General features: G+C 29.3%; 1 protein-coding gene across 1 annotated transcript in view; it reads left to right on the forward strand.

Annotated features, from left to right (window-relative positions):
• The window catches only part of LOC113387055 (ubiquitin carboxyl-terminal hydrolase puf), a 36,926-nt gene that overhangs the window by 2,297 nt on the left and 18,573 nt on the right, over positions 1-16,056 (forward strand). Inside the window, exons 6-26 of the mRNA XM_026624809.1 lie at positions 170-388; positions 817-982; positions 1,230-1,373; positions 4,454-4,523; positions 4,591-4,709; positions 4,959-5,173; positions 5,511-5,696; positions 8,197-8,355; positions 8,420-8,547; positions 8,609-8,884; positions 9,367-9,541; positions 9,647-9,882; positions 9,968-10,147; positions 10,421-10,733; positions 11,194-11,385; positions 12,973-13,216; positions 13,375-13,485; positions 13,608-13,852; positions 14,032-14,151; positions 14,377-14,652; positions 14,949-15,063. Of these exons, the coding sequence (XP_026480594.1) occupies positions 170-388; positions 817-982; positions 1,230-1,373; positions 4,454-4,523; positions 4,591-4,709; positions 4,959-5,173; positions 5,511-5,696; positions 8,197-8,355; positions 8,420-8,547; positions 8,609-8,884; positions 9,367-9,541; positions 9,647-9,882; positions 9,968-10,147; positions 10,421-10,733; positions 11,194-11,385; positions 12,973-13,216; positions 13,375-13,485; positions 13,608-13,852; positions 14,032-14,151; positions 14,377-14,652; positions 14,949-15,063 (3,889 nt within the window). The remainder of the gene's footprint in view (positions 1-169; positions 389-816; positions 983-1,229; positions 1,374-4,453; positions 4,524-4,590; positions 4,710-4,958; positions 5,174-5,510; positions 5,697-8,196; positions 8,356-8,419; positions 8,548-8,608; positions 8,885-9,366; positions 9,542-9,646; positions 9,883-9,967; positions 10,148-10,420; positions 10,734-11,193; positions 11,386-12,972; positions 13,217-13,374; positions 13,486-13,607; positions 13,853-14,031; positions 14,152-14,376; positions 14,653-14,948; positions 15,064-16,056) is intronic.

Consider the following 16,056-nt stretch of genomic DNA (forward strand, 5'->3'; position numbering starts at 1 on the left):
CAATTTGTTTCAATGAAATGAAAAATGAGAACATAATTTATATAAATTTGAGAACTTGAGATACTACTGTCACTTTTATCAAAATTTTTTCTTTTAAACTGTTCTCTTTATGTTGAATGAACAGCTGCATTTTGTGAAATTTATTATAAACTTTTCTTCTTACATTTAGGTTGTGAAACAAAGTCATATAATTTTAAACTTTCTTGCTGTGGAAGGAAAAATATCTGAACAACATATGGATTTGATATGGCAAGCAGCTCAATCAAAACATTGCAGTAAACCAGTTCATGATTTATTACCGTCACTTGTCAAAAACTTGGCTGCTGCGCCGGCTCTTCATCTTTATTCTCTCCTCTGTAGATTGGATGTGTCAGAGCACACAGAACAGGTAGGAATATAAAATAAAGGAATACTATTATTGAGTTATAAATTAAAAATATTTCAATATTTAAAAATTAGAATGATAGATATCATTTAAACTTGGGCATAGGAGTTCAGAATCTTCAAAATGTATTTTTTTTACAATGAAAACAAAGTCTTAGCTCAACACTATAATATTGATTTGTATTATATTTATTCATAATCAGTCATACATATTTTAATTTTTTTTAGTTTCTTTTATTATTGAAAATTACATCTTTGTCTTTTTTTTTATTGTGGTGATTTTTTTAATATCTAAAACATTTTTTTTTTTTTTTTTGTTACAATTTATTTTTGTTAATCAAGACTTTAATGTCTTATTTATATCTAAAACATGTTAATATATATTTAATATCATTAATTTATGGTGAATTAAATTTGCAAACAACTTTACAGAGTTTATATATAGCTTCTGCACTTATAAAGTTCATCTGGTCACGAGGAGGAAATAGTTTGCATCAGGATTATTTATCAGTTACTGGTCATAATCAAGAAGCGCAATGCCCATCATCAAGTGAAAATAGTGTCAGTGTGGAAGCTTCAAATTCAGAAGAGGAGCCAGGTAGAATAGATGCGCTATTAATTTTGCAAAATTATTTATAGAAATATTATAAGGGATTACAAATGTATGAAATCATTGAAGTAGAATTGTTGTAGAATTTTATTTTAATTTAATTACAAAATTTCTGAAGTAAAAGGTTTGTTTTTTACAAATAAAATCTGCATTGGAAATGTTTTTTTGCTTATAATTAAAAAGTCTAGATTTTTTAGTAGTAATAACACAACTTAAAAAAGTGTTTCGATTTTAGGAGTAGATGTTGCATTGATGGCAGCTGATGCAAGTCCTACAGCTGATGATGAAGAAGAAGATGACGATGAAGAAGATGATGATGAAGATGACGATGATGATGAGGAAGACCTGGAACACAAAAAAGACTTGGATACTAGTGATGGTAAATATTCATATATATATATATATATATATATATATATATATATATATATACAGTGGCGGCGCTAGATCATTCGTGGGCGTCGGCGAAATTCGTTTGCGAGGCCCCCCTTTTTTGCCAGTTGCAAGTTGACTAGTGGTACATGGCATCGTGCCTAAAGGCAAATTGCTGAAACTTTTCGTGCCGTAATTTAAATTTTTGAAAAGCTTTTAAAAAATTTGAAAAGTGAAAGAAATTGACTTTTTTTAATTTGAAATATTTTGTTGAAAATTTCGAACTTTTTTTCAAAGCAATCACGTTGCGTTAGCTGCTTAGAGACGAAATATCGAAGTGCGTAAACGGCGCGTTGCAGTCTAACAACTCACTATTAATTAAAATCTTTATAAAATATCTGATAATTTGATGTGCATATGCCAAATGCCTAGACCTAGATTTCCAAAACCGCTAGACCTGCCTTCCTAAAATTGTAATCAGGGTGGCACTTTTTGCCCCGTATATTCGAAACGGCTTATCCTGCCTTTGTCAAAAACTAATCAGCACGTCTTCTTACCTTCAATACATGACAAATGTTTTCTGAATTTTTCAAATTGGTTGATCCATGTTCGCGAAATCGTCGACGAAAATTTGCCAAAATGTTCAGAAATCTTTGAAGATATATAAAAATTTTTGTTTTAGATTTTTTTGATATGAGATTTATTTTTAATCAGATAAATACACCAATTGAAATAGACATTACACAAGTTAAAATAAACAAACTCTTCGGCAAAAATGGTTTGTTCTCCAGCTATTAAAAAGCACTAAAATTAAATAATTATCGCAAAAAAGTTTCCCTTTGCCCAACCATTTGATTAGTAAATTTTATGTTTTTTCGATCATTATGAATAAAAAATGGTTGGAAATCACCGACTTAATAACTAATTAGACAAAATTTTGCAATCTGCAAGTGGTTAATTAGATTTAAAAAATCTATGTTCATACTAATTTGAGTGCACAAATCCGCACATCACATAGTAGGTACACATGGTCTAAAAGCTCGTCCCATTATTCTAAAATTTAATAAGTTTTTGTAATTAATCATTTATCGTAGTTCCATAAAATTTATGTTAGATGAAACTAACAAGTTTTTGAAAAAAGATTTTTACAATAAATTACGAAGAAACTGTGCGGTCGAACTTGACGAAAAACAATTCAGGACGATCGCCAACTGAAAACTTTCGATCCGTTTTTGAATTTTTAAAATTGGTTCAAAAATGTCAAAATGTCGTTTTTTTTAAGACGCTTTAATTTTTTGTCGACGACATCAGAGCCGATCAACCGATTTAAAGGATTTAAAAAACATTCGATTTGTGTTGATAAATTGTCAAAGGCAGGTTTAGCGGTTTTGGAGATACAAAAAAAGTTTAAAGGGTTATCAATTTTATTTGAAAGAACTGATCATTCCAATAGAATGTTTAAAAAAATATATTGCTTGTGTTGACGGTGTGAAACAATGATTAGTTTCAAATTAACAGATTTTGCTATTATCTCATTGTTATTTTTCACTGATAAATTTTTATTGAACATTGATTACTTTTATTCCTCGAATATTTAATTACTGTTTCGATGATTTACATAGTGCTCCCATAAGAAATACACAAATATAAACAACCAGAGAATTAGCTTGCGCAAAGTTGTTTAGATTTAATAATCTATAGTGTTGACAGACGATATTAGATAATGTCCATAAAAGATAAAAGAGTAAAATGATAGTGCCTGTAAACCACTAATCACCTTTTTTACTCGCACATCCGTATGAAAATTAACTAAATTTTAAATAATTAAAATTTTTCCGGGGCCTCTTGCGAGGCCCCCCCAGGCGCGAGGCCGTCGGCGGCCGCCGACACCGCCGACGCCTCGCGCCGCTACTGTATATATATATATATATATATATATATATATATGTATATGTATATGTCGCCCTACGAGCGACTCGTCATACGTGTTCTTCGAGATACGAGCCGCGAAAGACGCGGATGTTTGCGTTTTTTATACGAGCAAAATTCGAGCCGCCAAAGGAGTGATGCCGCTTGTATCACAAAACGACAAATCGCTCCTAGCGTATTCGAGATCTTGCGAGTGAGAGGCGTAACGTAAACTTACAGGAGTGCAAATGAAACAGATTAATTCAGTATCATTTTTAACAAGGATTTTAGTATGTGAAGTCGCATACAAATATTTAAAGTCAATTATTTATAGTTAAACATTTTAATTAACTGATATTAATTTACCATCATTTTTGTTCGTTATATACAATAAGAGATTATTTATGTTCATAGTGAATGTAAGTGATTTTTGTGCTTTTATGCTTCTTATACCAGTAAAAATATTTACGTTTATAATCATGGTTCTAAACAAATGAGCCATATCTCTTGAATTAAAGTGTCAAATCATTGAAAAGTATGACCAAAGTGTGCAAGTAGTGGATTTGACGAGGATGTTCTTTTATGGAACTGATATAGTAATAGTTCAAATATTCTTTATTTAGTATTTTGCTATATTTTTGGAGAATATGTATTTGATCTTAGCAATGAATGTTTTATTTCTTTTTATTATTAAAATAAAAACATTTTCCTGGAACGAACTAATGGAATTTCAATGTACTTAAATGGAAAATATTGCTTTGATATACGAGAAATTTGACATGCGAGTGTGATTACGGAATGAATTAAGCTCGTAAGGCAGCTATATAAGCAGGGCAGCATATATAATGTATATATATATATATATATATATATGTATATATATATATATATATATATATATATATATATATACAATATACATATATATAGTGTTTAATGCTATTCATAATTACTATTTATTGTTATTTATAGTTTTTTATTTTTTCTTTACCAAAGTGAGTATGAGTATGGCATTAAATAAATGAATCAATATTTTGAAAGAAAAAACTAAATTTTTATATTTTCATTTCCCATAAGAACAATATGCCAACATGAAATTAAAAGATAAAATCTATTCCGAGGCAACAAACTATATTTGTTTATCATTTTAAATTTGAAGCATCTTTTTTATAATTACAGATAGTTTGAAATTGGATTTAGAGGATTGCATAAAACAAGTGGCTTTAAAAGGTTGTGATACAGCTTTGATGTGAGTTTAATATTCTTTCCTATAAATATATGTAAATTTAATCATATAAAAGAATTTTTTATCTTAGTGATGATATTGATAATCCAACCTTGGAGTTGATGCAAACAAGCAGTGAAGAAACCGATATCGTAATAGCCACAAATCCTAGGAAAAAAGTTTTGAGGAAAAGAATCAATTTGAAAGCCGGTATACTATTCAACATATATTTGTAAAGTCTTTAATATTATTAATATTAGCTTTAGAATTGATAAATTCTAAAGAAAAACCATATTCTTGAAGATAGGCTAGAATTGAAAAAATATGATCAATGTTGATTAATTATTGAGATTATTGCATATTAATTAGAGAGTTAGATACTTATATATTATTATAATGGTATATAAATACGACATAAATCATGAATCCAAAATACTCATATAATAAATAATTTTATAGTATCTCATAAACAAAATGATTCTGAAGAAGAAGATGAGTTGGAGCACAATCGAGATAGTGCGACTGATTGTGAAGATGGTGCAACTACTCCAATAATGGTACAATCAACGGGGCGATTAGCAATGACCCCAGACCATGATGAGGATGCAGTAGCATTGGAGAGACTTTCTAATTTGGATTCTTCACCTGCAGAAGCATTAAGTAGACTTTCACAGGTATTTTTTTAATAATAAAAAATTTCAATTATGTGTCTATATTATAGACTAATTGTAAGTATTTGAAAAAGTTATAATACATTAAAACGATCAAAGCATAGCTTTCATATATGTTAATATTTATATAAAGTAATAAACTAATAATGCAATAAAAATCAACAATTAAATTTATTATGCTCTTGTGATGAGTAATATACATTTTAATATTTAAATTTCTTTATTGAATACTTTCATAAAAGTTAGTTTTATTTTAGTTAATTGCATTTTTTCAATCTGAGATACTATATTTAATAAAATGTACGTTCAAATAATGTTTATCATCAATATTTTTCTAAAGGCCCACACCGTTTTTTTGAGTAACCTCTCCCACAGTCATCTCCTGGACATGCTCTCTGGCGGAGAGGATGAAGAAGAAGGAGGTAGCTATTCTTCAGCTATGAGTAATAAGAGTGAGAAAAACATGGCAGATTTTGATGGAGAAGAGAGTCCATGCGAAGATGAACTGGCTCAACTAGCTGCTAGAGTAAGTCATTTCAGTATTCGCAAGTGATTAAAAACTCTTTTGATTACACTACTATTGAATATCAGACATTAAAACACATGATCAAATTACGGTTTTATAAGTTAATTATTTTTTAATAATGTAACATGTTTCCATGATTTTCTGCAAATAAATAAATGATTATATATTGGGCCTTCGTGAGATGGCAGATCTAATACAATAAATCAGATCTAAAATCAATTTTTCTGTTCTGTATGTTTATATATTTTTAGGCTCTGATAAAATTTGTGTAAAATTAATAAAGAAACTATGTACCAGAAAAAGATGCTAATCCAGCTTCTTTCTAATTTTACATTTAATAATTATTAATAATATTTAATGCAATTATTTTGTTTGCCTGGCTTGAATTATTTTAGCATATTATTAATGAGATATTTTAATATATATATATATATATATATATATATATATATATATATATTGGTTGTCAAATATCTCCCTTCCGCTTTTTTGCTCTTGGTTTATAATACAAAAAGGCGGAAGGGAGATATTTGACAACCTTATATATATAGAGGGCCGGTCCTGCCTTGCATGCGATGCATGCAAAAAATGCGGGCGCACGCCTTGGAGGGGCGCCAAAACGAGTTTTGGAAATCAAATTTATAATATATTATTTATATTTTTTATTACTTATATAAAATCTAGAATACTTGATAAATTATAATAAGCAATCTAACTTAAGAAGGGACACACGGAGACACAAAAGCATAGTTATTTTGCAATGTGATATCAGTAAAAACAATTAACTGATTAATTACTCGACAAATTAGTAAATAACAGTTCTGTCTATTGCTTAATCTACTTATTTAATTTTTTCTTTGAAGTTACCGTGGAATCAATAACGAAATTATCTAATGTTCTGCGAAAGATTAAATTAGTTTTTGGGTATTATTGATGAAAAATTGCGAGCTAATTTAGTTGAAACGGAACTTTTTAAAACATATATTCAGATTATAATCGTGAAAATGAAAAATGGGGAGTCAGTGCTTAGAAAATTGCATGTTTATTCCGAGAAATTGAATCGTAACTTTTGTTTTTGTTGCAAGTTTTTCGCATTTGATGAACTTTGAATGTTGAAGACATGCGTGGTTAGGGTTATGGAAATGAAACAAATATGAAAAATGAAAGCAAAATTTACTTAGGAACAAAAATTTTGAGGTTTTTTTATACCTAGTGGTGTCCATACTCTAAATTTAATATTCATTAACTATGAAGAAATAATAAATATCAAATATAATTAGTTTTTTTTTCAATATAGTTTAAGAAATGTGTAATTACTTTGCATTTTTTACTGATTTTTGAACAATATTCCTAAAATACATTAAAAATTTAACTTTAAAACAACAAACTGATATTCTGAGTATGAAGGCTCTTACTCTTACTATATCAATAAGGTGACGTTTACGACGCAATTTTAGATATTGTAAATGACGAAAAATTAAATTAAAGTAAAATTTAAAAAATCCAACATGAAATACGAGTGTTATGATTGAAAATGAAATGCTAGTTTTCTCAAATATTAATATTGCACATACGTTAAAAATAATTGAAAATTTAAAAATTATAATCAACCCCCGAATCGCCTCGATTTTCTAAATAAATAAACTTTCTAAAAAATAAATTTTCTAAATATTTTATAAGCTTTATATCTAATTATATCTAATTTTTTGTGTATTAAATCCAGAATAGTTAAAAATTAATTTACTTATTTCACTTAATATTTTTGTTGGATTAAAGTTTTTTTTTCAATAAATGCATTTCTGAAATAGTATTTATTATTTTGATATCAAGATCTTTATATCAAAATGATAAATACTATTTCTGAAATGCATTTCTTAAAGTCTATAACTTTGATACAACAAAAATATTAATTCTTTTGCTATGATAGTCGAACTAACATCCTTAACCAATTTATTGCATATTGAATATTACTAAAATGTGAAATTATGACAGGGATTGTTTTATTTATTGATATCGATAATAATAAATAAATTTAAAATCAATAAATTTCATACGCTTCTAGATTATATTTAATTTTTTGTGTACTAAATCCAGAATAATTAAAAATGATTTTTTAAAAAGATGTAAATATTTATATAATTTTAATGATAAACTGTTAAAACGGCAAAAATTAATAGAGGGGGGGGGGGCGCTAGAAAAAAAGTTGCATGCGGGCGCTAAGGACCCCAGGACCGGCCCTGTATATATATATATATATATATATATATAAATAAATGATATTCATTAAGTTTACCGACAACAATTATTTGCTAATTATATAGTTTATATATATATATATATATATATATATATATGTGTGTGTGTGTGTGTGTGTGTGTGTGTGTGTGTGTGTGTGATTAAATAATCTGACTATTATTAATAACATGGAAGTATATTGTGCAACAATTCTTATAAAATACATTTGGAAGGTAATAAAAAAGTTTTTAATGAATCATTTCAGTGTGCCTTTCAAACAAATTGTGTTCCAAGTTTTACGTCAATATCTAGAGGCCGATCTTGTGCACCGAGAGAACCACCTACTGTGCCGCCTTTTAAAATTGCTGATGTTTGCAAGCCAGGAAATACTTTATTATGGGATATTCTGCAAGATGATAAAATTGTAAGTAGAATTATTTAAATTATATCTGTATGTGGAATGATTTGAGCAACAATAATTATTTTAGAGTAAGCTGCCTTCAGGACTAGCAGTTGAAGCTGAAAAGGCTTTGTATACTTTGTTGTGTTTTAGCACAGAAAGAGCAATACGAATGAAATTTATTGAAGGATGTTTGCAGAATTTAGCAAATAATTGGTAATTTTTTTGGTGAAAAAATATTATAGTAGACAAACAATAAAATATATTTTAATTGTAGGTCTGTTGTGATATCATTGCGCTTACTGCCAAAATTATTAGCATCATTCCAACAGTTCAGGGCAATGGATTCGCATCAAGTAACATTATGGGCGGAACGTCAACATCATATGATGCATCATTTCTTTAATAACTTGGAATACTACCGTAAGAGTAGACAGGATGGTGAAAACTCTGATCAAATCAGTTCACCTTACACACATCCTGTTCAAGTTCAAGTACGATTACAATTTTTAACGGCTGTGTTTAGTTCTACTGGATCACCTGAAAATTTTAGGTATACTTATATTTATTCATTGAAACACTCAATAATATCATTACATATATATATATATATATATATATATATATATATATAAATATATATATATATATATATTAAATTATATATATATATATATATATATATATATTTATTTATTTAAATATAATTTAAATTATACAAATGTTTTTACAATTAAACTCCTTTGTACAATAGTCTAATTAGCAAAAATGAGTTCAATGGAACTTGAAGATAATCCACTTTTGATAATTTCATTTTTGTTTTGGGATCCCACAGTGATTTTGTCTTTGGTGTGTTATTATTTCATTCATCATTGAAACTGATAAACTTAAGTAATTTCGCACTCTCGTTTCTCGTATGAAACTAAAAGCATTATAGCATTTTATGAGTTTCTTATTTATTTGTATTTGCTAATGTTACTTAAATGTACTTTTCATTGTTTGTTATGAGAAATAAATTAACACTTTTTTTTTCAGATTAACTTTAGCGCAAGTTGATAGCTTATGGGATTGGTTAGCAAATGATCAACAATGTAGTGATTGTTTATTTTCATGGATGCAGTCACAGTGTCAAGGTGGAGAACAGCACGCACTAGGTGTTGCTGCTTTGAGGCATTTATATTTGATAAAACTGCCAACTCTACAACCTGAGGTTTGAGTTCATAATCACCTAATGTTATTTTCACTACTGTTAATATATATCACTATATACTATTTTGAAATTCAAGATTTATTTCAATACTGTTATTTATTATAGGATGTTAGCATGGTTGCTTTAGGGTTGTTTCAACAATTATGCAGTCTTGCACGATTTGCAGCTGTACATATGGACTCAGAATCATCAACAAATCTTCCAAAACAGTCCACTACATCAGGATCGGATGGAGAAATAGCCTGCACTTCCCATTTGTGGAAAATTGCATTAAGAGCAAGAAGCACTGATGTTTCTGCTGCAGCCATGCAGTATCTAAATGGATATTATATGGCTCGAAGGTAATAAACATTTTTAGAAAAGAAGACTTATTGCAATTAGTTTTTATATGCAACTGCAATATCTGATTATTTACTCTGTTTACAGACTACGTTTGGAAAGAGAATTCGTATCACAATGTATGTCTCATCTATCACAAGCCGAGAAAGAATTGGTGCAGCAACAATCTTCAGATAACAATTTAACTGTTGGAAGTGAAAATGCTTTATTATGTATTCAGAGGGCTCTATTGTTATTAAATACACATTTAGAAACGTTTAGACGCAGGTAAATGTTTTGCCTGACATCTTGCATCAATTGCCTGTATTTACTTAACAAAATTATTTTTCCATATTTTTCAAAATAATATGAATAATGCTTCTACTTTCTGTTAAAAAGTTCAACTTTTAATTTTTCTTCATAGCAATTTTATGACTATCTTTGTACACTTATATTAATAAATAGTTAATTCAAAGACATTACATATAAAGAAAAGTCATTGTATCTAATATAGTTAAATATGATTTATATGAAGTAAGAATATTAAAACCAATGTTGCAGATATGCTTATCATTTACGACGTTGGGCTTTGGAAGGTGAAGGCGTATCTAGCCACGTACCATGGTCAGATCGGGGTTGCTCTGGTTCACCAATTAAAATCTTTTTGCAACCAGGTGGTCTTAAAGATAAATCATCCCTGAAGATGCTTAGTTCTGATTATGTAGCTGATCTCAGAGCAGAAATAGCTCAGTGGTGGGAGCAGCTTAGGGGTTCATCTAGCCCACATGCATTGAGGATTATAACTCAAGGTCAAGAAATATGTACAGAACATGATGAAAGAACTCTGCAAGATGTGGGATTTAAAGATAATCAAGTAAGCTGAACAATGATCAACTTAAAGTTAGTAATAGTATGAATAATAGACTGTCATTATTTTGTAGCAAAACATGATAATAATCTTTTTTTATTTTTGGCGATAATTAAGAAATGTTACTAGTTTAGCCATTAATTGTCAAAAGTGGCGTGTTAATTGCATAAGACTAATTAGTAGACATAGCTATTGAATTTATTCAATGACATCTACATATATTTTACTGTTTGGTAAGCCAAAAGAGATCGAAAAAAATTCCTATCTGTAAATGTTTACTCTTTAAATTCTCTGTAACCAAAGAATTTTTTCGGATTTAAGTTTTTAAATCTTTCGAAAAGTTGTACTATCTCAAAAAAATTGTTTAATGAGATAAAAGTCTATGAACATTATATTAATATTATTTGCAAGACTATTAAGCACATCATAAGAACAAGATAAATTAATTATTTTATCTTTAATGTAGATGGTTTATGTTTCTGTTGGAGCTGGTGCGAGAGCAAATTCTAACAGAGAATCTCAAGAGTGCACTAGTTTGCAACCTCCTCCGCCTAAGGATTCTCTTCCTACTCTTCTGTTACTTCAGCCAAGTTATCTGGAGCAATTGTTTAGATTAATGAAAACTCTTGGAGAAATGAAATCCATTGGAAGAAATGGGGTATGTTCTAATGTATTGTTAATGCATTTTGTTTTTAACTTCCCGAAGGAGAAGTTTATGTTTCCATAAAAAAAATCCGATTCGCTAATTTTATGTTTCCTCGACTTTTTAAGCCATTCTGAATCAATTGAGACCAAATTTTAAAAAAGTATGTATGTGTGTGTACGTGTATGTGAAGATTTTTTTCCGCAAATCGACGTTTTCTCAAAAACGGCTGAACCGATTTCAAAAATTTAAAAGCCATTCGATGTACCTCGATGAGGACTATCGTTTGTCAGTTTTGTACGACGATCGGCCAAGCCGTTTCTTTATAAATAGCAGAAAAGTGACAAGATTTTTGTCCACGTTTTAGCCAATTTAGAATCGATTTTGAAAATTCTAAAACCGTTCGAAAGATATTGGTTAGGAATCGTGCTGATTAGTTTTTGGTAGAGATCGGCCGGGCCGTTTTTTAGTAATAAAATGTTAAAAAAAAAATTCGACGATTTTTATTATTATTTTTTGACGGTAGATATCATGGTCTGTTAGATCATACTAAAATATTACGGTCCTACGAAAACTCGTTTAACTTTAAAAATTTGTCAAAGTTTGCAAAAATGAGTATAGTTTTTTTGGCATTTGTCAAAATTAGACCTTTCATTGACGTTTACTGAAAAACGCCTGAACCGATTTCAGAAATTTAAAAGCCATTTGATGTATCTCGATGAGGATTATCGTTTCCCAGTTTTGTGCGAAGATCGGCCGAGCCGTTTCTTTGTAATTTGCAAAAACTGGTCGAAAGATATTAGTTGGGAATGATACTGATAAGTTTTAGGTGAATATCTACCGAGCCGTTTTCTTGTAATAACTGTTGAAAAAAATTTAAGCCGATTTTAATGGAACTTTTTTTGGCGATATATGTCATGGTCATCACGTTATTTGATACATGCCACACTTGAATTTGAGTTTCTCGATTTTTATGGAACTTTTTTTAGTGATATATAATATCATGGTCTTATAGAACTTACTGAAATATTGCGGCCCTACGACAAGTAGTTCAATTTTAAAAATTCATTAAGTTTGCGAAAATGAGTATTTTTATTGACGTTTGTTAAAATTAAAATTAGACCATTTACTTGGTATAGCAATAAAGTACTTGGTCCTATGGAAACTGGTTCTGTTATAAAAATGGTTGATTTTTGAAATATTGCTTTTAGAAAATACTCCGAGTTAATGTGTTCGTTCGTTTTCAATTATATGTAATAAATCCACTAGGAATACTTTGATAATAAATTCGAAAACTGCTACTTGACTAAACTGCTACTTCAAGAGTAATAATTGGCTACGCTTTTATAAAATACTCCGTGTATGTATTAAACGCGTGTTTGTTTTTCAATAATGCGCAAAAAAAAAAATTGTACAAAATTGAATAATCTGCAACAGTTTTTCACCTTTAATGCTCAATTCACTCATTAATTAATATAAATCACTCATGAATTAATATATTATTGATTTCTTATTGATTATGTTTATTGTTTACACATGTCGAGAAATGTATGCCTCACCGAAAAATGTCACTTACACCTAGTGTTATTATATATTTTTCAGAGAACTATTCCTCACATCAAGGCACAATTATTATCTCGCAGAGTATGGGATATATTAACACTGCTCCCGACCTCCCCTGAATTGCAAAGAGGTTTTGAAGAAATTGGAGCAGAAAATCTTGATCAATTAGACTGTGATGTTAACACAAAATTGCAAACATTATTAGACCCTACAAATCCTCAAAGATTGATGTACTCTTTGTATGTTGTAGAAGGGTTGTGCAGAACAGGTGAAGAACAACTTGGTAAGTCATGCACTTATTTAGTGGGAGTATTTAATAATTCTCAATTTAATTCAAATTATTTATTGATGAATTTGGTATTTATGTTAATAAATATTCCTAATAAATAATAACTGTGTATTATGATTTTTAAAGCATTAAAATTAAAATATGCTTAATAGTTAAAGGCAACAGAAAGGAACTAAAATTAAATAGAGAAAAGCATTGCATAGAAAATGAAGATTGTATGGATGAGGATGGTGATAAAAATGGAGCAATTTCGCCTACAGAAGGTAATGTTAACTTTTACCATATCATATTTTTTTCTAATGTCACAAATGTCACAGTTATAATACAGCAAATACCCAGTCATATATTTTGCACTAATTTATCTTTGTTATTTATTTTTTGACAGAGTTGTCAACATCATCAGCTTCATGGCAGACTCATTTTTGTAATCGCGGAGGCTTGCGACACTTGTTTGGTATTTTTTCATCAGGTTTGTTACAACCTGGAGAAAATGGAAATGATGGTGAATGGACACAAGATTGCTTGACAACTTTACTTAAACTACTATGTGCTCTGGGATTGGAAGGTGGAACCGACAGTAGCAATTCATCTGATGCAGAAAATATGCTGAGTGTACCACTGTTAAAACCGGTATGGAAGAAAGGAATTTTTGTTGAGTAAAATTTTCATGCCGAATGGAGGTCAAGGTCGTATAGACATTGAACTCTCCTGGACATTTTGTTTAGAATCTAAACTTAAGATAGTTGACTATAGCCCATTATATAAATACTTTGATAGATAATAATTAAAATAAAATACTTGTTTTTTAGGAAATGCTGTCTATGATGACTATAGAAAGCACCATGCCTCGTTTGACTAGTATATTGGCTGAAGCAGCCTTTCCTCGAGATCCATTGCTTTATAAGACTGGATTTTGGGGTCGAGGACAAGTAAGAATATGCTTCAAATACAGTTTGATGATCATAAATCATTATGTAGCAAACAATATTATATTTATTAATCATAATTTCAATTTGTTAATTTTAAACATATTTGCAAAATACCAAATTGTTATTTGATAAATCTTATTTATTGAATCCATATTTTCACTTTATCTTTGCATAAATAATTTGAATAAAAAATGTATCATAATATTACTTAGAATTATCTTTCAGGTAGTACATTACGCAATGACACTATTAGTGTCCTGGGTTCATAGTTCAAATGAGGTTCGAGCTGCATTATGGGAACAACCAGAACCTGGTCCTTGTACATGGTTGCAAAAGCTGGTTTTAGACGATCCTGAACCAAGAGTCAGACGTGAAGCATGTGCTGCCCTATATAGAATTTGTTTAAGAATGGGTCAACTCTGTCCCGATATGACTGGACCTATGTTAGAACAGTTGGTTGCATCTTTGCCGAGAGCAGAAGGAATGAGACCTGATAAGGAGGTTTATGTTGCTAATTATTGTTCTTATTATAATATTAGTGTTATCCAAGCTAAACACATGCAAATTCAAGAATAACTTAATTATAATAATTGTTCTTATTATAAGTGTTATCTAAGCTAAACACATGTAAATTCAAGAATAACTTCAAGTGAACAACTAATTTATGAATTTCCAGTTGGTAAATTTTATTGTAACATTTACAGTGTTAACAATTTTTTGCTATGTTTTAAGAATAAGCTTATACATATATGTATAAACTAAAATGTAAACACATTTAAAACATAATTAAATTTTAGTTACTACTAAATTCTACTGGAGAGGAAGGCAAAGAACCATACGGCCCGGCGTGCAGAGATTATTTTTGGTTACTGTGTAGATTAGTCGATAGTTTACCAATTGGAGAATCTAAAGGTATATTTGATCAACCCATTCTTATCTTATCGTTTTTGCTAGTTGAATATTAAATAGTATAAAAATAAAATAAATAAATTAAATTTTTAAATCATAAGTACACAACACAAATCAAGTTCATAAATTAAATAATATATATGGAATAGGGATTTAAGAAATATAATAATAGTATTATTAGTTAGACTTTTAATCTTAGTAGTTGATGAAATCATATTTTATTGCATTGAACAAAATTATCATCCAATTGTCCAAACATAACAATTTGGTACTATGTTTTACTTAATTTTCCGTAGGGTAAGTTATAGTAATCGCAAAAAAATCGAAAATGAAAATTTTTATATTTCTTTACGTTATAAAGGTTTCTGAATATTTTGGCATACCTTAGAAAAAATTAGGATGTCTGTGTGTGTATGTGTGTGTGTGTGTGTGCGGATACAAAGTTTTGTCGACGATTTCGGGAACACCGATCAATCGTATTGAAAAATTCAAAAAACATTCGATTCGTATAGATAAGGAGACGTGCTGATTAGTTTTTGGCGAAGGCAGGTATAGCCGTTTCTACGGGGCAAAAAGTGCCAAATAGGGTAATTCAGTTTTTAAATGAACGGAGAATCCGATTTTAATAATTTAAAGAACATTTTACTTATATTGTCAAGATGAAGAACTGATTAAATTTTTGGGAGGGCAGTTCCAGCGGTTAAGGGACTCTCAATAAAAATAAGTTAAAAAAATGTCATTTGGCGATCAAAAATGTTTATTAGACATATGTATCTAATTATTATATATTTTATAGAGATTTTAATAATGTGTACACATTTTCGGTTCCGTACGAGATTTTTAATTACTGTACGGAAAGTTTGAGCGATTTGCCTTAAGGCAAGATGCCATATACCCCACTAGCTTTAGTGTTTTTTAGATGGTTTACAACGAACATGTTTTTTTTCTTATATTTCATAATTATCATATACAGAATCTTATTTGTAATTATTCCAT

The sequence above is a fragment of the Ctenocephalides felis genome, unplaced genomic scaffold, assembly GCF_003426905.1.
Source record: "Ctenocephalides felis isolate EL2017-DRISC unplaced genomic scaffold, ASM342690v1 CF-g0.4_SCAFFOLD_03571, whole genome shotgun sequence".
NCBI lineage: Eukaryota > Metazoa > Arthropoda > Insecta > Siphonaptera > Pulicidae > Ctenocephalides > Ctenocephalides felis.